We start from the raw sequence: 20,587 nt of genomic DNA on the forward strand, positions 1-20,587 counted from the left end.
TTGGGGGGGGGGGCTTTGTTGTTACATAACCGGCTTATATTCTGTGGAAAGTGGTGAAATATTCCAAAATATTTTAAGAACACACATGACTATTTCCATTATCAGTATGTCAAGTGAGCTTTACTTGGTTATGCATTATGTCTTATTTGTGGCTTCATAATACAAATGAGATCTTAAGTTTCTTATGCAAACAAGAGCTATGCTGAAATATATATCCTCAGTTACAAATTTACAAGGTATTGCAGAGAAAATTATGCCTTCAAGATAGACAGCAAATTTATTGTTGAAAAAAGCACACATGATTTTTCGTGGAATGTGAAGACAAAAGAAAATCGGTGTAATTTTTTTTGAGGTACTAGTATCATATTTAGCACCATAGGATAATTGAACTTTCTTGTTTGCATATAGAGGGGCATAAGTTTGTGAATAATAAATTGATTGCAGAGAAAATCAGACTCATTGAAATCCTTTGTAAGATATCCTGCAGAAACAAATTGTCTAAGGACAGATGGACAACACCAATGTTTCTTTAGGCATATAACAAAAGCTGTAACTGAAGAGTGACCTATGCCCCCGAAAGGAAACTTTGATATAATATCCCCAATATATGCCAAAAATCTAGTAATATATGCATGACCGCTTTTGATTATATCATTCCTAAAATTTCATTTATTCCATTAGAAGTATTGGAGAAATAGGCCTAGTCTTTTTAAAAAAAAGAAAAAAAAAGATGTTACTATTTATAGCTCTGGCCGCCATTTTGTGCAGCGGAGTGGAACGTGCCAGCAATATGCACAACTAAGAATGGCACTGATCATTCTTGTGAAGTTTCACTGAATTTCCCCCAGCGGCATTGGAGATGAAGCGTGGACAAGATTACCAGATGGAAGGACGGACAGTGTGATTACTATATGCCGCCCTTATGGGTCATAAAAAAGAACTAGACTCCAGAGGATTTTTATCAGCTTGCTTGTAGGTTGTCCCACCCAGTTGCCCATTATATGCTTAGTTTATTTGTAATATTAACACACTTTTATTTGATTTTTTATTTGGGGGTGAAAGACAAGTGACCAATGGACACATTGTCCAAGATCAATGGTCAAGGAGTAATTTCACCTCACCTACGGATCAAACCTGTGACCCTTGAATTAAAAAATCAAATGCTAACTTGATTGAGCTAAGCGGGTACTTGGACAGGCTGACAACCTTTGACACCATCCAATAGTAAAGCTGAATAGTTGTCATAATGACAAATGCAGGAACGAAAAGTGTACTAAAGTTGTAATAATCAGACAAGGCCTAGATTTTCAGGTATCAAAATAAGTAAACAAACACAATTTTATCATTTGTAGAATTAGTTTTATTTCCTGTTTTAGGAACATTTTATTTTACAAAAGGTTTCATTTACGTCACATTAAACAAGCTTGGTGGAATATTTCATAAAAAATCAACATATAAATAAATACATCTATAGGTACAATTCACAGAATTATTTACAAAACAAAAATGCATTTAAATGCTAACAAAGCAAGTAAATATATTGAATTATTTATACAGGAAAATGGTGAATGTCATAAGAACACAATGTCATTATAAAATGTCATGATTTTGAACAAGGAAATTTATACATTGCAAAATTTCATGAAAATAAACATGACATACATTGAAACAGTTTATCCTGCCTGAAAAAAAACAACAAAAAAACATTGTCTACATTCAAAAGCTTGCACTATGTTCAATTTTTGTCAAATTATCACCTTATATCAGTATAGATTAAATTCTTGTTTTATACCTGATAAAGTTGTTATTTCCATACGAATAAATAAAGTTACTTTTAAATTAAGAGACTTTTTCTTAATCATTTAAAATCTGCATAAAATAAGGGAGAAATGTCAGTTTTGCAACAAGTAGTTCAAACAAATTTATAATTTCCAAACCAAACTGATGATTTTTATAAGAAATTTTCATTGATAAAAATGAAATTGAAATGTGTTCAAACAGTTTACTAAACAAAATGTATTATGGCACAAACACAAAATAAAAGGAATGTACTTTAACATGTACAACATGTTGTCATACTTCTTACTTTAACATGTTTTCACACTTTTTTTTACTTCAACATGTTTTCACACTTTTTACTTCAACATGTTTTCACACTCCTTACTTTAACATGTTTCCTCACTTCTTACTTTAACATGTCCTCACAGATTTTACTTAAACATGTTTTCACACTCCTTACTATTAACATGACTCTTATTTTAACATGTTCTCACATTCTTTACTTTAACATGTTCTTACACTTCTTACTGTGAGCATGTTCTTTAACATTTCTCCTTTTACTAACTTAATAAATGAAAAATCTTCAAGGAAACAATAAACTTACAAAACTGAGATCAAATTATTTTAATACAACTACACATACATAAATAATAGCCAAGTTTAAATATACATAAAACTGCAAGAGGGAAAGATGTTAGCGATTCTTTACTATGTATAGTTACTTTTTAAGATTTGTTTCCTTATGAACAAACTTATGAATAATGATTTTTTCAACCATGAATGAAAAATGGAATAAAATATGCAACTCCTTTAAAGCCAAATCATGTAAAATAAATTTTGTATAAAAAACCATTATTATGCTCTTTGGTTTACCAAAAATCACCGAGTAAATTGTTCAAATGTTCATCTGGCATGACGGATATTTGAGCTCAAATTCACATATCTATTCAAAATTCTGTAAAATCAAAGACTCTCATTTCTTCACTATTCTAGGAGCTAACATTCACACAATTTTTCACAATGTAGGCCATCTAATCACAAATCTAAGAGTTTAAGTTATATGAACTCAAATCACACATCTATCTTTACTTTAGCTCCAATTCATATTTAATCAAGCTCTTTTTTACTAGAAGTCTTCACTTTTCTATGAGCTCAAATTTCATTTTTTTCCACAATAATTATCAAAGCTGATTTGTTCTTCCTCTCTCAAAAAAGTAAAAACAAAAAAATTCTGGATTTCATAAAGGTGGGACTTTCTTGACATTCTATGTAATAGAATAGATATATCAACAACACTTCACAACCTGAATTACTTTAATTAAATACACAAAAATATGCTGTGTAAGGCAATCCTAAATATGCCTAAAAAAATAATGTGTACACACACACACTCTGAACTTACATTACACAATCTGTCTACTTCCACTGATTGCATAATCCTGTTCTTCAGATGTTTTTCTATTCTTGATCACATATATTTCATATATATTTCACATGAATTACTCATAATTTTATGCATCTAATGATGTATACACTTTTTCCCCCATCACAGAAATATACAACCTAAGTTTTCAGTAAATGTCCAAACATTGCAGTCTAGTTGGCAATATATATAAATCAAACAGTATCACAAAAATGGTCCGCAATTTCACTGCACCTCCATGCGCTAAATATAGGTCCCAAACAATGCTTATGTAGCACTGATGAATTAAGTCAATTGGGTCAACATTTAAACCACATGCCAAAGGGAAACAATTCTAGTCAGACTCTTAAAATACTGGATTACTTCCCCTGCTATATCAGTCACGCCCATTAAATGCCATTTATTGAAACAGTTACAAATGGCAGCACAATTTATAATCAAATGCACCAATTTTCACCAAGATTTGCACAGTTTAGCAAACAGAATTTCATGAGCAGTTTTCCTTAAAACCCTTATAGTAAATATCACAAGGTGGGTGGGTTATCATCAAACACATGTTTCATGACTGCATCTGGAAGTTAGAGAAAAAACAAACCAAAAGTTACAACATGCAATAAGGCAAACAAAACAAAAACTGCAAGGCATATAAACCAGAGATCAATTCCTTATTAAAATTTTTGAGACTATGTTACTATTTTTCATAATAAAGGGCCGTATCGCTTCAAAAAGATTTTTTTTTGCCAGCTGAGGAGGCCCCTATTTATTTTTCTTGTCAATGGCGAGGGAAGGGTCCAGGATATTTTGAATCTTGCTTTCAGATCTTATATGTCCACAGGGAACTTACTAAAAATATACAAGACTTAGTTCCTCTATATCTCTAAAATACATTATCTTGTATTTCCGTCTGTAACCATGGTAATTCTTACAATTATATTTTCCATAAATAGATCTCCAGTTTATTTCCCAAAATAAATTAAGCAAACATTCACACTTGGCACATGCTTTTGAGATGCTAACATAATTATAAATACTACATAAATTTATACTTCTGTTGAAGTTATTATAACTATACAACTGAAAGGGATAATTTTCCTTGAATCATGTCGCAGTAAATCTAAAGTGCACAATTAAATTATTTATTCCTCTCTAATATTCTGTACATATAACTTCCCATATAACTATGTGCCAAGTTTTTAATTCATTATCTGTAAATGTGTTTATTTTTAAAAAAAAACAAACAACAACACAACAATAGTGAGTAAAACAAAATTATACTTGTATTGTCATTACTGAACAGTGAGTTAAGATGATGTAAGGAAAATCATGCAACAAATATAGGCAGGAATATAAGAAAATACTGTATAACCTACTCAATGTTTGTAAACATATAGACTTGAAAAATTTTTATTATTAAGATGTTACATGTGCCCATGCTCATTATCTTTGCAGACTCTTTCTTAAAGTAGTAAGAAAACTAAAAAATATTTATTTTTTAGTGAAATAAAGAAAGTATTAAAACATGCAAGAGGGAAGAACTGAAAAGATATATTCCTGCCTGAACCGAAGCTTGTAGGATATCTATTTAAATGAACAAGACTTTCGTTCTGAATAAAATCCTTTTTACTTCCCACCCCACCCTTTACCCCAATGAAATCCAAACATTCTGTAATCATATTATAAACAGATTTTCATTATAGTTTACAGATATCCTACAAGGCAGAATTACTTTAATGTTAAAGCAACTTTATGGAGAAATTAAAGGTGAAAATAATACGGTACACCAAAGGCTTTAAGGATTATTATCAAACATAAATATATTAACAAAAACCTTGATCCAGTCATGATTTCCCTTTGATGTAAGATCATGTATGATGTTTCTATGGAAACATATTTTTAAATTTTGATGCTGAAATGGACTGTTCCTGAACAAAAGTGACTAAAGTCCAGTACAAAATTTCAGAAAGGGGTATAAACTTACTCTGAGTCTGAGGACACACTACCTCTATGTGTGAGCACTTTGACCTTCATACGATCTCTTGGACTAAGATCTGTTGGGCTTAGATCTCTTGGACTATGTAGGGGGCTGTTATATTTTTGTACGGGACTTCGAGGGGCCTCCTGTGGGGCTCGCACCACCTGTGGGGAACCCATGGGTGTGTGAGAATTTCCAGAGCTACTCATGGATTCGTTCATGATACTGTTTGTCCGTCTAGGTGTGGCTATCTTAAATTCCCTGCCTAAATATATTTCATAAAGCAAACACATGTGAAAAAAAACATAAAAAATTAAATAAAATAATACAAAAGCTATATTGCTGAGTTTAAACGAGGCCATAGATAAGAAACATCATAACAATATTGAAGATCAGAATAGTGGTATATCTAATCTGTTTTATAGGCAGTGCATTAAATGACTTAAAAACACATTCTTTTCATCATTTCATACTTACTTAATGAAATGTTTCTTACAAAAAACAAAACGCATCTATTTACAATTCATTACAATATTCACTTTTATACGTAATATCTCTGTACAATATAATCATATACTTTAAAATATATATAAACTTATATGTACAAAATAAATTTGTTTCACAACAATAAATGACTGAAAATCAAATAAATATAGTACAGATTTAATAAATTGTCGATGGGAGTACTTTGTGACTAACTTGTAGTATAAAATCAATACAGAAATTCAAGTACAACAAAAATACATTACTTGTTAACAAGGAAATATTTACAGAAATATGTTTCAAAGTTGTCTCCCATTGCACTGGAAAGTATTCAAAGTCATTAAATAAAATCTTTGACAAAAAATGAAAATTGGGTGGGCACTATGAAGAAAATTAAACCCAAAATATAGAACAAAAATGGAAGCATACAATCCTTCATTTAACCATTTTGATTTTTGACAATCAACTCTAAAACAATGTTTAAGCCAGGAGCCAATTTTTGATGTCAAGACACCTGTGCAGGGTACCAGTCTGCTATGTAAAAAAAAGTCCATGCATTGTTTCACGTTTGACTACCTAATCTTATTTTTATTACACACTCTTATTGCCCACTTGTAAGCCAGGAGCCAATTTAAGATGTAAGAAACCTGTGCCGGGTACCAGTCTGCTATGTAAAAAAAAGTCTTTGCATTGTTTTACATCTGGAAACCTAATACACACTCATAATGCCCTATTGTTGCTGGAGAAAGTGAGAAAACATCCCAGGCCCGTATTTAGCACTACCTTTATATTCTGGTGTTTGTAAAGTGACATCTGGTTGAGTACTTGACAACGTAGGATGGTCAGATGTTCGATACTCGGAGTCACTACCGGTGTAACCAGACAACTGTGGATCACCTGGCCAGTGTCCCGGAGCATGTAAAGGTTTAGGTGAATACTTCGGTGATGGTGGTCCTGAAAACAAGATTTTTATTATGTATTTTCTTACATCCTCAATTCTTTCATTTAATGCGGTCAAGCTTGTGAGCAACCAACTACAAACAAATATTAAAGCATAAAGACCACCATTTGATATTCGTATTTAAACAATTTTATGGTAATTTTAACACAAGTGAGTCTGATAACTTACCAAGACTAGTCTTTCCAAATATAGGTTTCATTTTAGACCATTTTAACTGAAAAAATTAAACTACATTCATGTACATCACACTACAAAACTTTAAAAGAGGTAAAAAGAAGACTAATCAAGATATTGTGAAACCATGTTACAGAAAGTATTTGAGCCGCGTCATGACAAAACCAACAGAGTGCGTTTGCGACCAGCATGGATCCAGACCAGCCTGCGCATCCGCGCAGTCTGATCAGGGTCAATGCTGTTTGCTATCAGTTTCTCTACTTGTAATAGAGTTGGTAAGCGAACAGCATGGATCCTGATCAGACTGTGTGGATGCGCAGGCTGGTCTGGATCCATGCTGGTCGCAAACCCATTATGTTGGTTTAGTCGTGATGCGGCTCATTTCTTTACACTGTTAGACTTGTTATAAAGAAGATAATGTAATTATACCAGCATATATATGTTGGTCAAATGGATTATGATACTGATGTTGACTTGAAGGGGCCATCGGGGATGGCTGTTGTTGTTGTTGTTGCTGCTGTTGCTGCAGAAATTCTTCCTTCTTTTTCCTCATTTGCTCTTTGGCTTCTTCTATAAACAAACACAATTATTACTGTAAATTCCCTTGCAATTATCACTATAACTTCACTTAGTTAAAGAAACTATGGACAAATTTATAGTTTTCTAAAAATACAAATTTTTGAAATAATTAAATATCCTCTGAATGAGCTTATAAATACATAAGTTATGAATATCTAACTAAGGTTGTCTATATTTTCCAATGTTAGTAGCCATGACAATATGGTATCAGCCCTTAGATAGATAATTACATACAATGTTTATACTACCTAGGTTTCTGAACATTAAAAATATCAGACAGTACCCTATTATCATGTAAACCATCAAATCACACAGTACCCTATTATCATGTAAACCATCAAATCACACAGTACCCTATTATCATGTAAACCATCAAATCACACAGTACCCTATTATCATGTAAACCATCAAATCATAGATCTGTTTGCAGCTATATAAGTGGTTCATGTCAAAATAATTGAAAGAACATATAAATTGATTACACATCAAAGGTTTCACTGTGCACTATTTATAGAACACATCGGTCATACAATATCTGCTTCAACATTACTCATGCAATTTTTTTTCTTTTGAATATAAAGGGTCCTCAATACCATTTTGTTAAGATTTGATAAAAGTTTTGTTAATAGAGGGAATTTTACCATACATATATATTTATCTCAGTCACTGAATATGGGTGGATTGTCTTTAGTAGCCAAATTAATTGCTTGCCATGCATAATACCTTTCTGATAAGCATTTAGTTGACAAAGATTTGTTTTGTTTTTTTGCTCTTTGTACTAGAGATGCTTTTATATATGTTATCATATTAACAAATACAGATAATGTGACAAATTGTGATACAATATGACAAATTGTGCCCCCCACGTCCAAAAAAAAGAGAAATGTTAAGGTTATGACACAAGTATTACCTTAAAATTCCACAAATATCATGATTGTGACTTATGGATTTCTAATATATGTATGATATAAATGTATAATGCATTCATAAAAACAAGTGATGTAAACAATGGTAAACACATTCACAACAATAAAAGTGATGTTACATGAAAATAATGACATTAATACCAATAATCCAGTTTAATAAAAAACAAACAAAAACAAGATTGCATTTGAGAAAAATGCTATGCCACCGCATTAATACAACACTAAATAGTAGTGTAGGAACAGATTTTTTTTGTTTCTATATACAATTTTGAAGATTGTCATAATGCATAGATCCCTGACCTATCTAATTCTTATTATCAGATTAGTGGTTAAATCTGTTGTTAACTCAATAAAAGATCAGAGTAGGAATATATCAATGCACTTGAGTCTAGTGTATTTGATGGTCATATTTCACACAGCCTAAATTGCATGACTACATCAAAGGACAACACAGTAAGACACTTTGTCAAAATCTAGGTCAGCTGAAATCAAAGTTCACTTAACATCTTAATCTGTACACATGGTTCAAATTTTATAGCTGTACATAAAAGGACAAGAAAGTAGGTCACATCATCAAAAATCTAGGTCACCTGATATCAAAGTTCAATTTACAACTAAAACTGTGCACATGGTCAAAATTTCATTGCTGTACATCAAAGGACAAGAAAGTAGGTCACTGTCCCCTTGGGCAAGGCAAAATTTTGGACCCAAGGGTTTAATTCAAAACAATCTTGATACAGGTCCACCAAACAACATTTCAAGTCAAATATCTAAGCTGTAGCTTTCTCCCATTCAGAAAAGATTTGTTTTATTTTCTGTTTTTACTATTGAACATAATGAGAATCACTGCCCCTGGGCAGGGCCAATTTTAACACTAGGGCATAATTAAAACAACTTTAGTAGAGAACCCATAGATGATATTATATAGCAAACATCAAAGCTCTATGCCTTGTACCTTCAGACAAAAAATTTTTTTTATTTTTTTTAATATATGTACATAGTGAAAATCAATGACTCCTGGAGGTGGGGCCAATTTTGCCCCAGGGCTATAATGTGTACAATCTTGCTAGAGGTTCACTACATAATGTTTCATGCAAAATATCTTAACTCTAGCCTTTGTAAATTTAGAGAAGATGATTTTTTAAGTTTTTACTATATACATATAAGGACCTATGGCCCACAGGGCGGGGCTAATTTTGACACAAGAGGCAAAATTTGAACAGCTCTGGTAGAGTACCTATAGATGATATCATTTAACAAATATTCAAGCTCTAAGCCTTGTACCTTCAGACATAAGATTTTTTTGATTTTCTACTATACATGTATGTATATATTGAAAATCAATGACCCCAGGGCAGGGGCAATTTTGATCCCAGGGCTATAATTTGAACAATCTTGATTGAAGTTCACTTCACAATGTTTCATGCAAAATATCTAACCTCTAGCATTTGTCAATTGCTAGAAGAAATTTTTTACTATTAAGTTTTTACTATATACATATAAGGAAAACCAATGACCCCCGGGGCAGGGCCGATTTTGACCCCAGGGCTATAATTTGAACAATCTGAATAGAGGTCTACCAGACAATGCCTTATGCAAAATATCTAAGCTCTAGGCCTTTTGGGTCTTTACAAGAAGATAAAAAGTTTTACTATATGTACATATAGTGAAAAACAATGACCCCCGGGGCGGGGCCGATTTTGACCCCAGGGCTATAATTTGAACAATCTTGGTAATGGTCTATCAGACAATGCCTTATGCAAAATATCTAAGCTTTAGGCCTTTTGGGTCTTTACAAGAAGTTATTTTAAGTTTTTACTATATGTACATATAGTAAAAATCAATGACCCCGGGGCGGGGCTTGATTTTGACCACAGGGTTATAATTTGAACAATCTTGGTAGAGGTCTACCAGACAATGCCTTATGCAAAATATCTAAGCTCTAGGCCTTTTGGGTCTTTACAAGAAGATTTTTTTAATTTATTCTTATAATTCCTTTTGGTTGCCATGGCAACCAGATTTCTGCATGGAATGAAATTCTTTGAACAACTTTGGAAGCCCTTCACCCAAGGATCAATCCTGCCAAGTTTGGTTGAAATTGGACAAGTGGTTTTTTACAAGAAGATTTTTTAAGTTCACTATATAATCTATATAACACACACACACACAAACAAACACACACACAGGTGAATCGCTATATGCCACCGCATCGCAGATGCTGCGGTGGCATAAAAAGGTGAATAAAACCAATGGCAATAAAATAAAATATAAAATTTCAACTCCCAATTTTTCTGAAGAATTTCAAAAACAAGAGCATCTATCATAATAATGTTTAAAACGCAGCACAGAGACAGATAGGTATCACTTACATTTATATATTAATTTATTTTTTTTCTGTCGATGTTGTTTTAGTTACTTGTCAAGATAACTTTCCAGCTGAAATTGGTGGAGAAAAATTCCCACTTGTCAGATAAAAGAATATTGATGCATTAATACATTAAAATAAAAGTTTTTCACTTAAATCATCCTGCCTCCCATAGAAAATACTGCCAAAATAATATATTTAATCATTTTATTGCCATTTTCTCCCATATAATACAAGTATAAAACAACTTTGAAATCAAATCAAACAGTTTAAACATAACCATTCCCTATTACCTTTTGGAATTAACTTGTTCATATGAAAGAGTAATTCTTGGCAATCTAAATGAAAATGGGCAAAAAACAAAAACACTTTAAGCTAAATACAAAATTAAATAAGCTGCTGAAAAAAACAAAACAAGAAAAGCTGGCAATATAAATGAAAGTGAAAAATAAGCTGTGAAATGGTAGCCAACCATCTTAATATGTTGGTGTCGAATAAACATGGTAAAAAACACGATACTCAAGATATTTTGATCAATACATGTATTTCTTATGAATGAATGGATGTAGTCAAGACAGAAAGTGGAAGCCACTGTAAACATAACCTACTATGATTTCAAAAACACTTTGGCCAAAAAGAAACTTGCATGATTACCTACTTACATGTTTTTAGCTGAAGATAAAATCAGTTGGCCAAAATTTTGTGAAAACTTTCGAGTTTGTGGTAACCAGGCTATTAAGGGAGTTGGAAATCTAAAGCATACTGTATTGAAATGTTTTGATGTACACTACCTAAATGAATGGCACTGTTAACTTAACAAAGGCACTGCTATTTTCTAAAAGGTCAAGCTAAAGGAATGTTTACAAGTGTAAAATGATAAAATGAAGGATTATTCCAGAAAGGTTTTAGCTTTGATGTCTAAGGTAAAGCTAAGTTTGTGCAAATAATGATTACCATAGCAAAACTAAGCAAAGAATAAGGATGAAATTAAATATAAAGAATCTACAATAGAAAGAAAAAGAAAACATTTTTTAGCTGAAGTTCTTACCTATTTTCTTATTTTTGGGGATCTGACTTTCCCAGTCCATCTGTACGTCTATATCATCTTCTTCATCAGAGGAGTGACTTGACGCGAGATCAAGACTAACTCGCTCCGACATCTCACTGTCCGAATCGGAATCATTGTTCTCCCTCTTAGGATGTATCTGCATAGAATCTGGGTCTGAAAAGATCGTTCCGAAAAAGAAATATAGAATTTGAAAACAGAGTTTCATTAAAGACTTTTTGTCTCCCCCCCCCATACAGTAGGTTTTAATTTACATTTTAACACTGATTTACTCATCTTAGGTAAAAACAAAACAAAACTTTTAACATCTGAGTCATGGATTGGAGAATAAAAATAATTTACTTTCCATTATAACAATTTTCAGTGATGAAAATATACCATTTTTGTACAATTTATAAAATGGTGTTAGTGACCAATTATGTGAAAGTGTAGTCATAATTTAGTTACAAGTACATTTTATATTTAAAGCTTTTCTATGTCACCAAAAGTAAAAGACCATCAGGGTTTTCAGGGTCATATTTTAGTTACAAGTACATTTTGTATTTAAAGCTTTTCTATGTCACCAAAAGTAAAATACCATCAGGGTTTTCAGGGTCATAATTTAGTTACAAGTACATTTTATATTTAAAGCTTTTCTATGTCACCAAAAGTAAAAGACCATCAGGGTTTTCAGGGCCATATTTTAGTTACAAGTACATTTTGTATTTAAAGCTTTTCTATGTCACCAAAAGTAAAATACCATCAGGGTTTTCAGGGTCATATTTTAGTTACAAGTACATTTTGTATTTAAAGCTTTTCTATGTCACCAAAAGTAAAATACCATCAGGGTTTTCAGGGTCATATCCATAAGGTGGCGGAAGACCATCTGTACGTGGGTATTTTACTGGCGGCATATTTCCCGATGTAGATGTACTCGTGCTGCGTAGATAATCCTCTCCCTTGTATAGACCACCGCTACTCTTGCTGGTAGATCTACTTGTTGTTGACGTTGTTGATATCCCGACATTGATTCTCGCTAGTCCTCCGTCACACGAGTCATTTCTGTACGCCAATGCTGACCTCTGTAATGTTATCAATTATGATATCTTTATAGTGACATTACTAATATACTATCTCTTGTCTTATGTATGACATGACTATAATACAAAATACTCTAGTATCTGAGGGGAATTCTGTAGGCATGAAAGGTCCCCTTATTAATCATGCACAATCTGTTACAGGAATATCTGAATTATAACCAGTAATAGATTTATACAACTGTATAAGGAAACTTGGTTGTGGACTTAGTAGTTCTCAAAATCAAGATTCCCGAGTAGAGAGAGATGTAAACAATTCAGCCACATTAAACAGTCAGGAAAGTCATATAGGATTCTGTACTCCTGGCTGTTAAATTCTGGCTTTATAATGGACAGCAACAAATTCAAAACAGTGCAAATACATTATACAAATTTTTGAATTTTTTACACCCACTTCTTTATATCATGGTGTTAAGTCATTGAGAAAAGGTTAAAATTAGTAACATGTAATTTCTATAGAACTTACACTATAAAGGGAGCTCCTAGTTCCACCAATATTATCATCAAGGTCAAGTTTCTGTCCTCGTAATCTATACCACAACTTCTTCAACTCATGTCTCACCTAATAGAATAAAATTCTATTTGTTATTTGTCAATATACAAAATCATTAAATGTAATATAACTCAAATTACATCAACAAAACACATAAGGAAATACATCTAATAGAAGACCAGTCACTGAAATTGATTACAATTTGATTTTATTTTTTTAAATTTCCCTAAAATAATGATAAACAGAAGGAAGGCTGTATAAAATAACCTTGGCAACAGTTACCTTAGAGTTGACGATGATGTACATGATAAAGATGAACACTCCGAGGGCAAGACACAGTAAGGAGAAGATGACATGTAGAACCTGATAGTTGTAATTCACAGACAAGAGTCCGGATACCCACGTTATACCCCATATTAGTAATATTATAATGTTGGCAAACAATCCAATCCTGTAATATATAAATATATATATCTTTTTTTATTAATAATCATAAAATATTAATGAATATATTATCAATATTATCAATTATTAAATACTGAAATTTTCTTTAATTTGAAGAACGATGATTTTACTATGTTAACTTGACAATATCTAATAAAATCTCAAAATTTTGATTGGTTTTTACATAGGCACAAAAATACATATATTTATTTATAATACTGCACCTATGTCAAGTTTCTTTGGATAATGGCCATGTTTATATCATTCATTAATACAGCTGCTGTCAATCTATGATTTATTATTTATTTTATTGCAAAAAAAAGAGAAATAGAGGCGGTGTGGCCAAGTGGTTAACATTTAGGAGAAGTAATCTAAGGATTGCTGGCCCCAGTCAGAGGCAAGAGATTGTTTCCATGAGCAAGAAACTTTACATTTATTGCTTAGTACTGGTTGGTTCCAGGAAAGGATTTGAGAGTGTTTCAATAAGCTTATAGCTTCCAACACACAATCAAACTAAAACAAATCTATTTATTAAACTAAATAAAGAAAAATGTGCTATATTATAATTTAGTAACAGACCTAAGTCAGGTTATATGACCCTGTTTCCATGGTTGTTTGTTATGTAACACTTGCCCTGGTGCTTAGGCAATATTAGTTTATAACCATTTATACTGGCCATTTAACCTGTCTAAAATCTTTTTAAAGTTATATTCCTTAGTTTCAAGTTTGGATAAAACAAGTAAGACAATGTACAAAATTAGCCAAGCCATGACAAAACCAACATAGTGCGTTTGCGACCAGCATGGATCCAGACCAGCCTGCGCATCCGCACAGTCTGATCAGGATCCATGCTGTTCGCTATCAGTTTCTCTACTTGTTATAGGGTTTGTAAGCGAACAGCATGGATCCTGATCAGACTGGGCAGATGTGCAGGCTGGTCTGGATCCATGCTGGTCGCAAACGCACTTTGTTGGTTTTGTCGTGACACGGCTCAAATGAATTTACCTAAGAGGTGCAGTATCGGACACACCAATCTTCTCCATACAAGATGCCTTCATGGCCAACACCAGTACAAATATATTTATAATCACAGACACTGATATAGGTCCAGCAAAACTCCATATAAACTTGTCAGACATCATTAACCAGCAACTAAAATAACAAATAAATAATTTTAATCATCAATCTAATTGCAATATTTCTTTTTTATTTACATGCATGACTTTACTTTTAATTAATATATATTTAATTACCTTTATGTTTAATCATTATATTGAGATACTGGTCATTTCTCTATATTTCAAGAAAACTAAATTCTTTAAAACCTAATTTCAATTATTTAAAAATTATGCCCCAAAATTTATAATACATGCATTTGGATACATTTTCACAATTGGTTTGATTTTGGTTCAATTATATTTGCAATTTAAGTTTAGAAATGTATGTATTTAGTTACATGGCATGAAACTTACAAGTTTTTATTGCCGTATCCCTCGGTGTTTAGGCCAACAGCTAGACTGACAACGATACCTGGTATCACATAGGCAATAAGGTAATAAAACTTCATTGAACCAACATCTATGTTTCTAATCTCAGTCAACATTCTATACATGTGTAAAACATCCACAAATAACCAGGAAAACCCAGTCATGAAGAAATAGTGCAACGCTATGGCAACCAAACGGCATTTGAACTGAAAAAAATATCAAAGTCTAGTAAAAAAAAACATTTAAATAATCATAATCTTATCAGAAAGTAGATGATAGTATGAATATTCCATTATTCAGATTTAAACTGCTTTTTTTCTAGTTCAGTGTCACATTAAAACAATAATGGTGAGATGGCCATTTCTAGCTGTACAGGTTAAGCACTGTGTTTTTATTGCATATAAAGGAAAAGAACACACAGCATAAGTTATTTCATTTATAATCACAATTCCCAACAACTTGTTATATAGTCAACTCCTTTTACAAATCCATACAAATTAGACAAATTCAACTCATAACCTGCCCTACTTGAAAGTGGTTTGCCTTTGCCACCAGTATAGAACCAGGCCAGCCTGAATATCTGTGCAGTCTAGCCTGCAGGTTCCATACTTCTGGTTGCTCAATTTTAGAATTTTCATATTAACATCCCTTAAACTGTTGAATGGACTGTTCAAAATTTAAAGTAGGGCAAATCCCATAACACTCATTTTGGAGGTTGTATAAAAGTAAACATAGTATTTTTATATTGACATCCCTTTAACTGTTGAATGGGCTGTTCCAAATTCAAAGCAGGGCAAATCCATTGCACAAATTTAGGAGGTTAGGGGTTAAACTAAATATAGAAGTTAACAATTGGGTAAATTATATATTTACCTGATCCTCAGTTTTGTTGATGCCCAGGATGAAAGATAACAATGTTATAAAGATAACAAATATCAGGTTAATGTGTATACTGTTGGTGTTACACTGGACTCTCTTCAGACAAAACAACAGGAAAAAACATGCCACCAAACATCCCATACTAATAACCAGTCCGATATAGGTCACTATCTCTACAGCTATTGGCTCCGCCGGTACATACTGGAAAATATAACAGCGAACCAGTATAGAAATATAGTAAAAACACTTATTCTTGAAAATTAAAAATGCTGGATCCCAGTATGTACATGTATTTCTTTTCAAATGTAGGACACAAAATTTACATTACTGCTCCAATGTTGTTGCTTTTTTTTATAAAACACCTGCATGTTATTGATTTCTTTGCAAATATCCCTATAAACTTATGCTACTCACAATGGAAAAATATGTTAATAAAAGATAAATTCTTCAGATTTACATTTAAAATAAGGAAAAAGAGGTATTGAGACATTAACTTGTACTGACTGAAAAAGCACCATATATATGTAAGCATAACTATCGTACAAAACCTAACACAAACCTCTTGGTCAGAAATATCCATAAGGACAGCAAAGCTGGTCATGTGACTACAGGAACATTTAACATACATATGTGTATCTAGTGTGTATCTGTCAGTCTGTACACATCCCTTTGTTGACCATCTACCAGCCCTGTATAAAATACAGTTTTACCAATAAAATTTATCTTTGTACTAGCTTTTAACATATGATAAATTAATATATAAAAATAATTATATAAACATAGAATCTAGGATAGAAAAAATCAACAACACATGAATATAAACAATTGTTAATGTCAACATTTGGGCTTATCAGGTTAAATATTGATATTTTTTTATATATACTTGACCAGTAATTAAAGATTACACTGTATCAATCAAATTTTATACCAAATTTGAATCTCAAGCCCCAAGAGGGAAGCCAGCGGATAATGTTGATAATGATGGAATTTAACCATTAGCCTGTTGGGGGGCAACAGATTCTAGTACTTGGACCAGTGCAGACCAAGATCAGCCAGCATATTTTGCTATTCAGTCAGTTTGAACATATTATGAATTTTTCCCTAACCGTTAATCATTTTGTTCAGATTGAAAGATGGCCAAGTCTATGTGCCAGCTTATCTGGTGGTTTTTGTAGCTTACCCTCCAGTTCACAGCACTAAGCTACTTTGAATTCACCAGATCACAATTCAGCCACTGCATCTGATCTTGCATCTGGTCACATGGATAGAAAAAATCAAGCTTAAGCAAGATTTTTAAAACCTCATTTTTACAAGCCATTAAATATACATACCCTGAGGAGTCATACTGCCATGAAACACATTGTGGACTAGTCCGGTTCCCAGTCTGTAGTTGTTTAAATGTGATAACTACTGGGTCATCGAGGGAACCATTCACTATCTTCCCATTATCTTTCACTAATATTGTAAACACTGGACTGTTCACAGACATCGGACGACCTGACAAAACTCTGCAATTATCAGAATAAATAAACAGTAATGTAAATCTAAAACAGCTTCTTAAATTTCCAAAATGTACAGTCAACAAAAATTGTCAAAGTTTGAAAAAAAAACCTCTCAATTCTTTACATAAATTCTTTACAAAGAAGCTACAAATTAAATGCTTCACATAGAAAAGTTAAATTTTTTCATTAAAACCATATCCTAGAAAAAAATACAAAAGAAAATTGAACTTTTATGAAATACTGACCTGACATTATCCGAGTAGAGCTTTGGTAGTAAGTCGCCCAGTTGTTTATACATTATATAACCGACATATGCCTTTGGCGTCGTCAGCAGATCAGGTCCAAGGTAATCTAAAATATATACAACATTGGAACCACTCATTTCTTAGAAAGAAGGATGTAAAAATATATACATTATTAAGAATTGATTCAGATGAGGTAGCAATTACTACATCAATTAGTTTTCACACTATTAATTAACTACATGTATTTTGTTGTTTGCATTGACAAATGTGGCCATACCATGTGACTTTTCGGTTACAAGTATTTTTTTATTAATAACTTTGCTGTTACTCAACCGATTTTGATTAGATAAGGTGCAGAATATCGTAATTATATCAGCTACCAATGGTAAATAAAAATTTTGAAAACCCCTGAATGGTTTTTGAGAACCATCAATAATCTACTGTTCAACCTTGATGTAAATTGGAAATATATTACATAAAAGCTTCTGGGTTCTTTTCTCTTCATGAAAGATATTTAAGTTTTTAAGTTACATTGACTGTACTATATGGTGGTCAGGTTATACCAAAGGCAAAAAATACATTGTAAAGCACTACATACTGTATAAGTGGTTAAGTTAGCGACAGGGAAATATTTACAAATTTTGCTAACCAATGACAATAGCTAAAATTTTCACTAGCGTAAATAAAAACAAACCTGTCATTAAATTCGATCCTTACAAGATTCGCTAATATTTCCTCACATGCAATGTCTGAAACTTTAAATTCGCTAACTTTTCAACATGCAGAAATATCCACTTATATGTACATGTATATCCAGAAAAACTAATAATGCTGAAGAGTCTGTAACATTAATACAAAATGACTGAATTTAGATACATTACCTTTAAGTGGAGGTTCAGAGATAGTAGATTTTGGTAGATAGATATTTGTGTCCTCGTCAAACATACTTGTCTTCACTATATTATTAAACTTTGGTATACTGCGACCAGAGAAATTACTTTTGTTGATAAAGTCCACACTTAACACTGTAAAATAATGAAAATCATAGTGTTTATACTTCAAGCGCCTTTTTGGTTATTGGCATTAATTGGTGTCTCAGTGTTAATTATCGGATGTTTTGCTGAAACATGGCAGAGCCTCGTTACTGCAGTAAATAGTTACCCTCGAGCTAAATATTCCGATCTTAAACTGCCTCCAGTGTGAAATTCTTATAATTTATCATATAATACATAAAGATACAAACAAAACATTTAACTTCTTTATCAAGTGATATTACCCCCTTGTGAAAATCATTTTTAAGTAATGTAACATATTTTTCATTTAAGAACAAAAATTGGAACAAAATAAACTAAAATTTTATTAAAAATTAAGAAAACTGATAAAAAATTTAACAGGATATATTCTGCAATAATACCTATATTATCTGTGACAACGTTATATGGCCGTGATGATTCTGTTGTAGTCAACTCAAGGGCAGATAATAACGTAGAAAGATACGTCTCAAGTTTGGAAAGTAACTGCGCTGCTCCAACTCCTTGATGATTCAACCTTGACCACTCACCAGCATTCTTAATTTGTAAAATGTCACTGAGTACAGTCAAAACATTCTGAAATATAAAATATATAAAAAATCCTAAAATAATAGATTATGAAAAAAAATATACTAAAAGATTATGATATTAATATCATATATCATTATAGTTTGTTTAAGAAATAATATATCCCAAACTGTGATTTTATTGCTCAATAACATCACTGTTTGGAGTTCGGATGCGGGGAATTATATCACGAGGGCGTAGCCCGAGTGATATAATGATGCGCATCCGAACGACAAACAGTGATGTTATCAAGCAATAAAATCACCGATTTGGATATATTATTTCGATTCTAACAAGACATCAACAAATAAATGCTGCCCGTACATGATAATTAGCTAAATTGCGCCTGATTTGTGTCCGTACTTATTGTCACCGCGTCACATTTTTAGTGGTTACGTCACGTGTATAATGATTAAGTCACATGTCTAAATATAGAACGTCAAACAGTGATTTTATAGCATAATAACACACACTTTCGGTTCTTCTATGTTCAATAGGGAAAAATGCGGGTTGTGTTAGAATTTGGGTTTTACGTCACATCAACACAGTATAGGTCATATTGCGACGTTCCAGCTTTACTGGTGGAGAAAGACCTTATTTCAGGCACAAACGGGCACCTTAGTAGAACTATCGACGTTCCGTTAGCTAGCTGGATAGCTTCCTCACATGAAAGAATCCAAAGTCCTTGTCGGGATTCGAACCCACAGCGGTGAGGGGCAAGTGGTTTGAAGTCAACGACCTTAACCACTCAGCCACGGACGCCCCTTAGAATTATATCATCCTCTTTTTCAGTTAGGTCTTAAGTCACATCAACTCTTTAAGGTCAAATGTCAACTTTTAACCTTTACTAGAAGGAAGAATTCTGGAAGTGCCTTAAACCTTAAAGAAAATCATAAATTGTATTTATTAATGGCAGTACATAAAATCAAGATTAGTCTGCTGAACTAAATTCAACAATATCTTTTTTACAACATTTTTTTTTTTCAAATAAATTATAAGATGAGCATGTTAGCAAGAAATCAAAGCCAATGCATCTAACATTCCACTAGTTCTATATTACATTACACTAGAACTATTGTTTACAGACATGCAACAATCTACAAAGTATCAATATGTTACAAGGAGTGGTTCAACT

At 32.3% G+C, this 20,587-nt stretch overlaps 1 protein-coding gene across 2 annotated transcripts in view; it reads right to left on the reverse strand.

The window, feature by feature from the left end:
- Positions 1 to 1,337: 1,337 nt before the first annotated feature.
- The window catches only part of LOC132716025 (cadherin EGF LAG seven-pass G-type receptor 2-like), a 59,881-nt gene continuing 40,631 nt past the window's right edge, over positions 1,338 to 20,587 (reverse strand). The window contains exons 18-34 of one of the 2 annotated variants that reach the window (XM_060699162.1): positions 19,269 to 19,461; positions 18,736 to 18,879; positions 17,855 to 17,960; positions 17,439 to 17,615; positions 16,667 to 16,796; positions 16,102 to 16,308; positions 15,214 to 15,434; positions 14,747 to 14,893; positions 13,580 to 13,748; positions 13,271 to 13,366; positions 12,549 to 12,789; positions 11,711 to 11,884; positions 10,956 to 11,000; positions 7,222 to 7,362; positions 6,441 to 6,611; positions 5,181 to 5,439; positions 1,338 to 3,773 (exon numbers count right to left, since the gene is read on the reverse strand). In XM_060699162.1, coding sequence (XP_060555145.1) covers positions 3,749 to 3,773; positions 5,181 to 5,439; positions 6,441 to 6,611; positions 7,222 to 7,362; positions 10,956 to 11,000; positions 11,711 to 11,884; positions 12,549 to 12,789; positions 13,271 to 13,366; positions 13,580 to 13,748; positions 14,747 to 14,893; positions 15,214 to 15,434; positions 16,102 to 16,308; positions 16,667 to 16,796; positions 17,439 to 17,615; positions 17,855 to 17,960; positions 18,736 to 18,879; positions 19,269 to 19,461 — 2,646 coding nt within the window. In that variant the 3' untranslated portion in view covers positions 1,338 to 3,748. The remainder of the gene's footprint in view (positions 3,774 to 5,180; positions 5,440 to 6,440; positions 6,612 to 7,221; positions 7,363 to 10,955; positions 11,001 to 11,710; positions 11,885 to 12,548; positions 12,790 to 13,270; positions 13,367 to 13,579; positions 13,749 to 14,746; positions 14,894 to 15,213; positions 15,435 to 16,101; positions 16,309 to 16,666; positions 16,797 to 17,438; positions 17,616 to 17,854; positions 17,961 to 18,735; positions 18,880 to 19,268; positions 19,462 to 20,587) is intronic. The other variant, XM_060699163.1, reaches the window with a different exon arrangement.

Source organism: Ruditapes philippinarum, unplaced genomic scaffold, assembly GCF_026571515.1.
Source record: "Ruditapes philippinarum isolate M1 unplaced genomic scaffold, ASM2657151v2 ctg957_1_1_1_1, whole genome shotgun sequence".
Lineage (NCBI taxonomy): Eukaryota > Metazoa > Mollusca > Bivalvia > Venerida > Veneridae > Ruditapes > Ruditapes philippinarum.